Source organism: Oncorhynchus tshawytscha, linkage group LG11, assembly GCF_018296145.1.
Source record: "Oncorhynchus tshawytscha isolate Ot180627B linkage group LG11, Otsh_v2.0, whole genome shotgun sequence".
In the NCBI taxonomy this organism is placed as follows: domain Eukaryota; kingdom Metazoa; phylum Chordata; class Actinopteri; order Salmoniformes; family Salmonidae; genus Oncorhynchus; species Oncorhynchus tshawytscha.
This window is the reverse complement of record NC_056439.1, coordinates 50,278,619-50,291,358: the sequence shown is the minus strand read 5'-3', so window position 1 is coordinate 50,291,358 and position 12,740 is coordinate 50,278,619. Positions and strand designations below refer to the sequence as shown.

Sequence of the window (12,740 nt, the reverse complement as noted above, 5' to 3'; positions counted from 1 at the left end):
TACAGTATAAACAAGTCTATATACAATGTGAGCATATGAGGTGAGAAGGGAGGTAAAGGCAAAAAAAAGGCCATGGTGGCAAAGTAAATACAATATAGCAAGTAAAACACTGGAATGGTAGATTTGCAATGGAAGAATGTGCAAAGTAGAAATAAAAATAATGGGGTGCAAAGGAGCAAAATAAATAAATAAATTAAATACAGTAGGGAAAGAGGTCGTTGTTTGGGCTAAATTATAGGTGGGCTATGTACAGGTGCAGTAATATGTGAGTTGCTCTGACAGTTGGTACTTAAAGCTAGTGAGGGAGATAAGTGTTTCCAGTTTCAGAGATTTTTGTAGTTCGTTCCAGTCATTGGCAGCAGAGAACTGGAAGGAGAGGCGGCCAAAGAAAGAATTGGTTTGGGGGTGACCAGAGAGATATATCTGCTGGAGTGCGTGCTACAGGTGGGAGATGCTATGGTGACCAGCGAGCTGAGATAAGGGGGGACTTTACCTAGCAGGTTCTTGTAGATGACATGGAGCCAGTGGGTTTGGCGACGAGTATGAAGCGAGGGCCAGCTAACGAGAGTGTACAGGTCGCAATGGTGGGTAGTATATGGGGCTTTGGTGACAAAACGGATTGCACTGTGATAGACTGCATCCAATTTGTTGAGAAGGGTATTGGAGGCTATTTTGTAAATGACATCGCCAAAGTCGAGGATTGGTAGGATGGTCAGTTTTACAAGGGTATGTTTGGCAGCATGAGTGAAGGATGCTTTGTTGTGAAATAGGAAGCCAATTCTAGATTTAACTTTGGATTGGAGATGTTTGATATGGGTCTGGAAGGAGAGTTTACAGTCTAACCAGACACCTAAGTATTTGTAGTTGTCCACGTATTCTAAGTCAGAGCAGTGATAGTGATGAGTAGAGTAGTGATTTTGGACAGGCGGGCAGGTGCAGGTAGCGATCGGTTGAAGAGCATGCATTTAGTTTTACTTGTATTTAAGAGCAATTGGAGGCCACGGAAGGAGAGTTGTATGGCATTGAAGCTTGCCTGGAGGTTTGTTAACACAGTGTCCAAAGAAGGGCCAGAAGTATACAGAATGGTGTCATCTGCGTAGAGGTGGATCAGAGACTCACCAGCAGCAAGAGTGACCTCATTGATGTATACAGAGAAGAGAGTCGGTCCAAGAATTGAACCCTGTGGCACTCCCATAGAGACTGCCAGAGGTCCGGACAGCAGACCCTCCGATTTGACACACTGAACTCTATCAGAGAAGTAGTTGGTGAACCAGGCGAGGGAATCATTTGAGAAACCAAGGCTGTCGAGTCTGCCGATGAGGAAGTGGTGATTGACAGAGTCGAAAGCCTTGGCCAGATCAATGAATACGGCTGCACAGTAATGTTTCTTATCGATGGCGGTTAAGATATCGTTTAGGACCTTGAGCGTGGCTGAGGTGCACCCATGACCAGCTCTGAAACCAGATTGCATAGCAGAGAAGGTATGGAGAGATTCGAAATGGTCGGTAATCTGTTTGTTGACTTGGCTTTCGAAGACCTTAGAAAGGCATGGTAGGATAGATACAGGTCTGTAGCAGTTTGGGTCAAGAGTATCCCCCCCTTTGAACAGGGGGATGACCGCAGCTGCTTTCCAATCTTTGGGAATCTCAGACGACACGAAAGAGAGGTTGAACAGGCTAGTAATAGGAGTGGCAACAATTTCGGCAGATCATTTTAGAAAGAAAGGGTCCAGATTGTCTAGCCCGGCTGATTTGTAGGGGTCCAGATTTTGCAGCTCTTTCAGAACATCAGCTGAACAGATTTGGGAGAAGGAGAAATGGGGAAGGCTTGGGCGAGTTGCTGTGGGGGGTGCAGTGCTGTTGACCGGGGTAGGAGTAGCCAGGTGGAAAGCATGGCCAGCCGTAGAAAAATGCTTATTGAAATTCTCAATGAATGGGTGTTCATTGGTGATGGTAAGAATTCATTCGTTGGCTTCCCTAGCTGTTCAAAATGGCACCTAGTCGCACCATTGTTGTTGTTCCCACTGGCTGCTTGGCCTTATTAGGTGGGTCATGTTAAGTATAGCACAGAGGATTTTCAAACCAACCTTTAAATTGCCGATACTTCCTCAATTCCAGACTTGGAAGAAAACATCTTCTAAACGTCCATGTCTAGTTGCAGGGAGGTTCGTTTGAATTTAGAAAATGCTCTGTTATTAAAATAAATAATTGAATTTAGAAAATGCTCTGTTATTAAAATAAATAATTGAATTTAGAAAATGCTCTGTCATTAAAATAAATAATTGAATTTAGAAAATGCTCTGATACTAAAATAAATCATAGAATTTAGAAAATGCTCTGTTATTAAAATAAATCATAGAATTTAGAAAATGCTCTGTTATTAAAATAAATCATAGAATTTAGAAAATGCTCTGTTATTAAAATAAATAATTGAATTTAGAAAATGCTCTGTCATTAAAATAAATAATTGAATTTAGAAAATGCTCTGATACTAAACTAAATCATAGAATTTAGAAAATGCTCTGTTATTAAAATAAATAAACATGTTTTGCTCCATGAAGTAATCCAACAATGTTGTACGCCTCCATCTTGTTTATTTCAAATATTGTCTCCATTGATTGTGGACAGGTGAGTGTCATCATGACAATCAGCACTTTGGGGTGGACACATTGATGGGTCGTTTTTTTTTTTTTTTACAGAGCTACATTTTCTAAAATCAAATGAGCCTATTGAAACTAGACATGAGCCTATTGAAACTAGACATGAGCCTATTGAAACTAGACATGGAAGTCTATGTAACAGTATAACTTTAGACCGTCCCCTCGCCCATACCCGGGCACGAACCAGGGACCCTCTTCACACATCAACAACAGTCACCCTCGAAGCATCGTTACCCATCGCTCCACAAAAGCCGCGGCCCTTGCAGAGCAAGGGGGGAACCACTACTTCAAGGTCTCAGAGCAAGTGACGTCACTGATTGAAACGCTGACATCACTGATTGAAACGCTATTTAGCGCGCACCGCTAACTAAGCTAGCCGTTTCACATCCGTTACATCTAGAAGACATGTTGTCTTCCAACTTGGAAATTGAGGAAGTACCGTCAAGTAAAAGGTGGTAGAAAATTCTCTGTGCTACAGTTACCTACCTAATAATGCCTATCGGCCAGCTGGAATAGCACTAACGGCCTGATTAGGTGATATTTGTATGGCTACCCTAGCTGGCTGGCATACTGTGGAGGAGGACATATCAGTGTTGAATACAGTCTTATTGATAAGACAATAATACACAATTCATTTGTATAAACAGCCTGAAACGAATGCCTGCAAAATCGTGTAAATGTCGCTTACAAGCCAGATTGTTGATTAAACCTTTAAGAGCCAGTTGGTCCTGTATATGTTTCATTCTGCACCGAGGTAAAATTAGTTTTATCCAGTCTTTTGTTGTGACGTCAGCGTCAACTTCTCTAAATACTTAAGACCGTTCAAGGGCAGGCAAAAAACTGGAAGTATATAGTTACGTGGCATATCTAAGACTAGTGAATTATATTTTAACTTCTCTCGCTAGCCAGCCAGCTAACGTAAATGAACCGTGAAAAAGCTAGGGGAAAACAAACAGTGACGTACGTAGAATGTGACAGATTTACTAGCTTTACTTTCAGTGTTAGCAGGTCGGGTAACACACTAGTGGCAGAATACGTATGATACAGATCATTTGTTGTGGGAGTAATGGGAAAGTTAGGTTAATTACATGGGAGTAATGGGAAAGTTAGGTTCATTACATGAGAGTAATGGGAAAGTTAGGTTAATTACATGAGAGTAATGGGAAAGTTAGGTTAATTACATGGGAGTAATGGGAAAGTTAGGTTAATTACATGAGAGTAATGGGAAAGTTAGGTTAATTACATGGGAGTAATGGGAAAGTTAGGCTAATTACATGGGAGTAATGGGAAAGTTAGGCTAATTACATGAGAGTAATGGGAAAGTTAGGTTAATTACATGGGAGTAATGGGAAAGTTAGGTTAATTACATGGGAGTAATGGGAAAGTTAGGTTAATTACATGGGAGTAATGGGAAAGTTAGGTTAATTACATGGGAGTAATGGGAAAGTTAGGTTAATTACATGGGAGTAATGGGAAAGTTAGGTTAATTACATGAGAGTAATGGGAAAGTTAGGTTAATTACATGGGAGTAATGGGAAAGTTAGGTTAATTACATGGGAGTAATGGGAAAGTTAGGTTAATTACATGAGAGTAATGGGAAAGTTAGGTTAATTACATGGGAGTAATGGGAAAGTTAGGTTAATTACATGGGAGTAATGGGAAAGTTAGGTTAATTACATGAGAGTAATGGGAAAGTTAGGCTAATTACATGAGAGTAATGGGAAAGTTAGGTTAATTACATGGGAGTAATGGGAAAGTTAGGTTAATTACATGGGAGTAATGGGAAAGTTAGGTTAATTACATGAGAGTAATGGGAAAGTTAGGTTAATTACATGGGAGTAATGGGAAAGTTAGGTTAATTACATGGGAGTAATAGGAAAGTTAGGTTAATTACATGAGAGTAATGGGAAAGTTAGGCTAATTACATGGGAGTAATGGGAATACCCTACGTCTGTACCCTACTCGGGGGAGTGGTCACGTTAAACCACGCCTAGTCGTGTGTTTCTATAGAATCATAAAGAGGGGTTCCTGCAGATGCAGGAATGCCCAGAATTGCAGCCCCCAATTGCACCCTTCTCGGAGGCGCTCAAAGACGGCGGCATGAGAGGTTGTAATATTTCTACCTAAGGAACAATTTTATGGTTTTCTCACAAAGTTTATAGTTTTAGACTGCAGTTGCGGGTTTTTTTCTTCCACAAAACAATGACATCTAACCATACAATGTAGCTATTTTGAATAATTTTGTAATTAATCAAACCATTGAAATATATTTTTGACGATTTCCAATGAACAAGCTAGCTATCGAAAAGTTTCAGCGTGTGTAGTTAAGTTAGCCTGCTAACGTCTTCATAGCTAGTAGCATGTAATCAGGACATGACCAAACTGTTGCTGAGATAATTGATGTTGAAACTTCCATGGAGAAAAGACGCATTGTTGAAACTCACTCATATGCTTGCAGTGTAAGACAGGGGGGAGGTGAATGTGATACATACCCGAATACCACAACCAAGGAGCGACTTCCAAAAAAGCTGAGAAGTGAACCATCAATGAGCCAGCTACAGGACAACATCGTCCTCATCCTCACGGCTAAAATCAAAGAGAGCACAGATGACATGGATTTGGTGTAAAAGAACACCGTCAGTATCGTTAACCTGAAGAAATCGATTGATTTCAGTGCTGAGGAAGTGAAAACTCTGAAGCAGCAGAACGCAACATTGAACATTCAGGTTGCCAAGCAGGAGAAGAAACTCACTGAAATGGAGTCAAAGGTCAACGAGAATGACCGGTATGGTCGGAGATGGAGTCTTCGAATTTATGGAATAGCAGAAAAATGTGACGAGAACATCAAAGCAAGAGTGAAGGACATTTGCAGGGCAATTAATCCCGGAGGAGGAGCGAAATGTTGTTGCAGGTTCTCTGGATGTAGTGCACCGCCTGGGTAGGCTGAGAGATGGGGAAAACAACCAGCCACCCTGACCAGTGGTCATGAGATTCATCTCCAGGACAGCGAGGGATATGACATGGAAAAGTGCAAAGAAAAATTAGTATTTAAAGAAGAACAACCTGAGGTTCAAGAAGGATCTGACAGCGTTTGACAAAGAACCTCGGAATCGTCTGTGGCTGATGATTGAGAGAGCAAGGAAGGAAGGAAGGGAAGGAAGGAAGGGAAAAGTGCATACTTAGCGGGAGCCAAGGCTTCTGTTAATGGAAGGGAAATTCACGCTGATGCCTAGCTTGTTGACTGCTGGATTTATCAAGTGAGTTGTGCAAGTTTTATTTTCATCTGATAAAACTTTATATTACTTGAGGAAAGAGCATTGTTTGTGAGCCAAACTTTTTTTATATATAAATATTTTTTTTATGGCAGGGAAATTCGCAATGACACTTAATGTTAGCTTGATGGCTATTCGTTTTACCGATCTATGGTACAATGTTATTTACAATTGTATAAAAATATATATAATATAGGTCAACCACTTGCGTGGACTGTTTTTATTTGCAACTAATAAGAACTTTTCTTTTTGTGAGACCCTGATTCAGGTGGACGTATACAAGTTTAATATTCTTCATATAGTCACTGTGATAGTAAATGTCCATTTCTGTTTTTCTATTAATGCTAGGGGAATCTGTAATATTTTGAAAAGGAAATCTTTATTTTTGTATTGTAAGGATTAGAGTGCCGACTTTTATATCATTCAAGAAACTCATGCCTGTTCCACAGATACTGTGTTTTGGAAGAGTCAATGGGGGAATGATATTTGGTTTTAATTTGGTACTAATCGGTCAGCAGGTGTCGCTATTTAAAAGGCAACTTTAAGGGTCATATACTGAGTCAAGAAGCAGATAATACAGGGAGATGGATTATACTATTGGTAGACGTCAACCATGTTCAATTCATCACTGTAAACACTTATGCTTCCAATAACAAGTCAAGGTACTGTAATTTATTTAGAGACATTGAGAGGAAAATAAGTAAAATGATGTCTACATTTCCATTAGCCAAAGTAATATGGGGTGGAGATTTTAACACAGTATTACATGATAATCTAGATAGATGTCCTCCTAAGGATAGCAATTCTGTTTGTGAGATAGGGAATATATGTCTAAGGTTAGGTGTTCTAGATGGTTGGAGACATAAGAACCCAGATATGATAATGTTTACATGGAGTACCAAAGATTTATCTATACAATCCCGTATTGATTTCTGGCTGATATCAGAAGATATGGCCGACAAGGTTGATACAGTGTCGATTGAACCATCTATTTTAACAGACCACAAAGGGATCTCAGTAAAGATAAATATGCACGGTTTGTCAACAAAACAGTTAGTAAAGGTTACTGGTAAATGAACAAGACTTTACTAGAGAATGAAGTATTTAAGAAGGAAGTAGCAGGAATTATTGATAAATACTGGAATTGTGCCTGTGTTATGAATACGTTTGGAAGTTACTGGGAGCTAATGAAATTTGATATAAGGCTTTTGGCTATTTCAATGGGGAAAGAAATTGCTCGTGCCAAGAGAGAGAAAGAATATGACATCATAAAGGGAATAATGGATTATACTAAAAAAAAACTGAACTAATCCGGAATTACTGGAGCTGTCATCATTACAAATGCAGTTAGACTGTATCTACGAGGAAAAGGCCCAGGGAGCGTTTGTAAGATCAAGAAGAAAATGGATGGAAGAGGGAGAGAAAAATACAAAATATTTATTTAATTTAGAAAAAAGGGCAGGCGAAAAGACTTCCATATGTAAATGAATGATTAATAAACTCCCAATGAAAACCCAGAAGAAATCTCAGCATGTTGCCCAGTTTTATCAGAATCTGTATACATCAGCCCAGCCAACTTCCAATATGGATCATTTTCTTAGACACTGCAGCAAACACTGCTAAGAAGGTAGATCATGATTTCAGGTATTGTGGTGATGATGAGTTATGTGAAATTGAGATAAAATACTGTATTAAAAGCTTTAAGGACAATAGGTCCCCTGGAAATTATGGTTTAATAAGCGAGTTTTATAAAGCCTTCAATGATAAATTGATTCCATTCATTCTTGCTATGTTCCAAGAATCAATAGACAAAGGGGAGTTACCTTCCTTAAAACTTCCTTAAAACAAGGTGTAATTACTTTTCCAAACCTAATAAGGATACTCTTTATATAGACAACTGTAGGCCCATTAGCCTGTTGAATAATGATGGGAAATTATTTGCCCTTGTATTTGCTAAGAGGTTTGAAACAAGGCTTGCATCACATAATTGATGAAGAACAATCTGGTTTTATTCATGGTCGACACATTAGTAATAACATCAGGTTGATCTTAGATATGATTGACTATAATGTCCTCATTCTTGATGATAGCTTTCTTATGTTTGTTGATTTTATTAAAGCTTTTGACACTGTAGAACATGAGTTTATGTTCAAAGCAATACGTTTTTTGGGGTTTGATGACTTTTTTTTTTAAAGCAGTCCAAACGTTATATAGTGGTTGTACTAGCTCTGTAAAACTAGCTCACGGGACATCCCAGAGATTTGATTTTGGCCGTGGCATTCGGCAGGGCTGCCCAATTGGTCTATTTTTATTTGTTACTCAAAATTATGGCTCTTCATATAAAGAAATTGAATTTTCAAGGTGTTTCAGCACTTGGCAATGAATTTAAACTGTGTCAACTGGCTGATGATACCACCATATTTTTAAGAAACAGGAATGAGGTTTCTAAAGCAGTTTCTTGTATTGAAGACGTTTCCTTCGTTTCGGGTTTGAAAATGAATATAAATTAAATTAGTCTTATTTCCACTCAAGGATAGTGTTTTAAAGGAAGTATATGTTATCCCAATCAAATATAAAGTTAATTATCTTGGAATTGTTATATGCAAGGATGAAAAAACGGAGTGAATTGAACTTTAACCCCATTAATGAGAAATCAAAGAAGTTGAGAGATATTTTGTTATACGGTCGGGGTTTATTGTCCAAAGATGAAGGGATTATCCAGATCAGTTTATGTCTCGTTATCACTTGAATTAGCCCCTAAAATTGTAAAGGACTTAGATAAGATTGTTTATCATTTTATTTGGAGGAACAAGCCTTACTATCTGCGAAAATATATTCTCACTAATACCCAATAACACGGAGGTCTTGAGGTTTTAGATTTCAATACTCTAAATAATACTTGTAAAATAAATTGGATTCTGAAGTATGTTAAGAAGCAGAACAGTATTTGGAATGTCTTCCCTAAGTATTTATTTGACTCTGTTGATGGTTTAGAATTTTTGCTTCGATGTCATTTTGATGTTGATAAAATCCCAGTAAAGTTGGCCAAATTCCATAAACAGGACATTTTAGCTTGGATGTTAGCATATAAACACAATTTTTCCCCTCACAGATACTTTATATGGAACAACAAAGATATACGATTTTAAAAATAAGTATTTTTTTCCGTAACTGGTTTGAGAATAAAATGATTTTGGTTGGTCAGTTACTGAATGAGGATGGATATCTACTCTCATATAGGGAATTTCTTGATGAGTTTAGAATTCCAATAACCCCGAAAGAATATGCAATTGTTTTTGATGCGATTCCAAGGTTTGTATCTCTTTCAAATCCCTCTGTGGTTGATGTAAGTAACATAGATTTACATGAAAATATATTCATTCGCAATATTAACATCAAAGATAACAGATGAGGAATATTGTTTGTGATACTACAATTCCCTCAGCAAGATTCTTTTGGTCAGATATCTACGGCGATATACAAATGGGGGAAAACATGGATAATTGCAAACAAATATTGTATCAGTAACAAAGTAAAGGTAGATTCATTTAAAATGTTACATAGAATTTATCCTGTGAAACATGTTTTGGAAAGATTCAAGCTGAATATTGACTATAAATGTGATTTCTGTGGAATGGAGAAGGAGACCATTTTGCCTGTATTTATAGCAGAATGTTTTGGATTGACATACAGTATTTCTTACAACAACAAAATAGGACCGGTTGTACCATTTAATGGTTTTGATATAATTATTTATTTCATAAATTCTGACATAGATATAGATGTAGTATATTTAATTTAACTGCTAATAATTCTCATATTCACAAATACAAATGGTCCATTTCAAAACCTAACTTTTTTCACTTTATAAATGAATTTAAACAATATGGCACTACTTTTTGTTTAGGATTCCTGGAATTGTAAATAGTTTGTATGCATGTTAAAATATATACATATATATTATTTATTTTATTTATTAACAATATCAACAAACAAAAGAGGAATAGTCACATGCAAACAAGCATACATAATAACTATTTACATTGCCAGGAATATATACATATATACAATTACACTCTTCTCGGCAGGTGGTGACATTGGAATGACTCAATAACACCATCTGCCGGCTTTTGGGCTATAGCAGAGATCGTCTGGGCTACATTATAACGCTAAGGGCTTTGGCTGCAGCCATTTAACGTTACTCCCTGGCTCATTCATACTGTACATACATATATATATACCTGATACTAGTGTGGGTACAGCAGAATAGCTGACCTGAACGGTTAGTTGACTCACCTTGCCCACCTCGGCATTGCCAAGGCTGATCACTTTTACACGCAGTGATTTCTTGTTCTCACGTCTCTTCTGCACATTCGTATCCATGCTGCTGATATTTAGCTATGTTCAATATTGTTGTGTGTTTGTTTATTTTTTTACGTCGTCGTCGATGATGTTGGCTGTGAAGCTTGGAATTCCACTAAAGTTAGATTTGTACAGTACGCTCCCGCCTTAACTGGCTAGTAGACATTTACTCAATCTTAAAACAACCTCGTTTACAATTGTATAAGCCGCGCATCATTATGGATGTGAATAAATATTAGATAAGCTATTCTGGACGAGTGAGACATGTATTTGTTCGGTTAGCTATCTAGCCTTCTTTGCTATCGCCGCTGTTTTGCACAGCTTTGTCTGTCAATTTCTTATTCGCGGAAGCAGATTCGTTATGAAGTCAGATTTTAACAACAGACCTCAGTTATGTTTCTATACATTTAATTAATAATCATACACAGCTGTTTGTATATCATGAAAATGTATATTATCTACAGCGAGTTCATCTTCATATGAACGTCGTTTTTTTTTAACAATAGATTTTAAAGAGTAAAATCTGTTTTTAACACCGGAAGCAGTTTCTATGGCAACAGCGAGACATGACAGCAGATTCGCGATGTTTCCTTGCACTGAAACGTGAATTATTTTGTGTGTGTTTATTTAATTTATTTGACCACTTTTAAAACACAATATAACCACACATGTGAATAGAGTACAATGCCATTATTTTCCATTGTGGTCCTCATGAAAATATATAAAAACAAAATACACGGCCTTCAGAAAGTATTCAACACCCCTTGACTTTTTCCACACATTTTGTTGTGTTACAGCCTGAATTTAAAATGTATTTAAAAAATTAAAAAAATGTCACTGGCCTACACACAATACCCCATAATGTCAAAGTGTAATTATGTTTTTTTTTAAATTACAAATTAATAAAATATTAAAAGCTGAAATGTCTTGAGTCAATAAGTATTCAACCCCTTTGAAGTTCAGGAGTAAAAACGTGCTTAAACAAGTCACATAATAAGTGCCCAGATCATCTCCACTACCATGGGATGTATTGTATCCTCCAGTCTTAACGAAGAGGGCCTCCTCTGGAGGGAAGGTCTGCTGCCTGATTCTCCACACTGTATTTCTCTGAGTGATGTAAGGTGTCTGTTAGCCCAAAGCAGCAGTTCCCTTGATGTGTGCAACCATGGTCCGTATCAAATCTAATTTTATTTGTCACATGAGCCGAATACAACAGGTGTAGGTAGACCTTACAATGAAATTCTGAATACAACAGGTGTAGGTAGACCTTACAATGAAATGCTGAATACAACAGGTGTAGGTAGACATTACAATGACTTGCTGAATACAACAGGTGTAGGTAGACCTTACAATGAAATGCTGAATACAACAGGTGTAGGTAGACATTACAATGAAATGCTGAATACAACAGGTGTAGGTAGACATTACAATGAAATGCTGAATACAACAGGTGTAGGTAGACATTACAATGAAATGCTGAATACAACAGGTGTAGGTAGACATTACAATGAAATGCTGAATACAACAGGTGTAGGTAGACATTACAATGAAATGCTGAATACAACAGGTGTAGGTAGACATTACAATGAAATGCTGAATACAACAGGTGTAGGTAGACATTACAATGAAATGCTGAATACAAAAGGTGTAGGTAGACCTTACAATGAAATGCTGAATACAACAGGTGTAGGTAGACATTACAATGAAATGCTGAATACAACAGGTGTAGGTAGACATTACAATGAAATGCTGAATACAACAGGTGTAGGTAGACATTACAATGAAATGCTGAATACAACAGGTGTAGGTAGACATTACAATGAAATGCGTACTTACAAGCCCTTAAACAACAATAAACAACAAATGAAAATAAAAGTATCAAATAATTAAACAGCACCAGTAAAATAACAATAGTGAGCCTATATACAGGGAGTACCGGTACAGAGTCAATGTGCGGGGGGCACCGGTTAGTCGAGGTAATTGAGGTAATATCTACATGTTGTCCTCTAAGTACTGTGGGGAAGTGCCGGAGTGCAATGTGAACCACCTTAAGCTCCAGTACGTTGATGTGAGCTATTGTCAATAGTGCTGACCATATACCATTGACCCCTGACTGGTTCAATACTGCTCCCCATCCCTGTAGGGAGGCGTCTGTGGTCAAACTCCACTGGGAGTTTAAAGTGCTAGACACCTTCATTGTATTGCTCAATCAGCAACTCATTGAAATTGTCAGTTTTTTTGTGTTTGTCCCATCTGGGACATAGATTGTGTCTGTAGTAGCATTGCTGTATTGGCTGTACAACATGGACCTCAGCAGCTAGAAGGCCAAGGAGCCTCTGACTCTCTAGCACGGTTACCTGTTTTCTCAGTTTAAATGTCAAAATACAATTTGTCAATGATACCATTCTTTCTGGAGAGAGTGTTGCTCGCATGATTTGAGTGTCCAG

At 37.8% G+C, this 12,740-nt stretch overlaps 1 protein-coding gene across 1 annotated transcript in view; it reads right to left on the bottom strand.

Moving 5' to 3' along the window:
- The window catches only part of dnajc27 (DnaJ (Hsp40) homolog, subfamily C, member 27), a 17,822-nt gene extending 7,196 nt beyond the window's left edge, over positions 1-10,626 (bottom strand). The window contains exon 1 of the mRNA XM_024437867.2: positions 10,228-10,626. Coding sequence (XP_024293635.2) covers positions 10,228-10,314 — 87 coding nt within the window. The 5' untranslated portion in view covers positions 10,315-10,626. The remainder of the gene's footprint in view (positions 1-10,227) is intronic.
- Between the last annotated feature and the right edge of the window lie 2,114 nt (positions 10,627-12,740).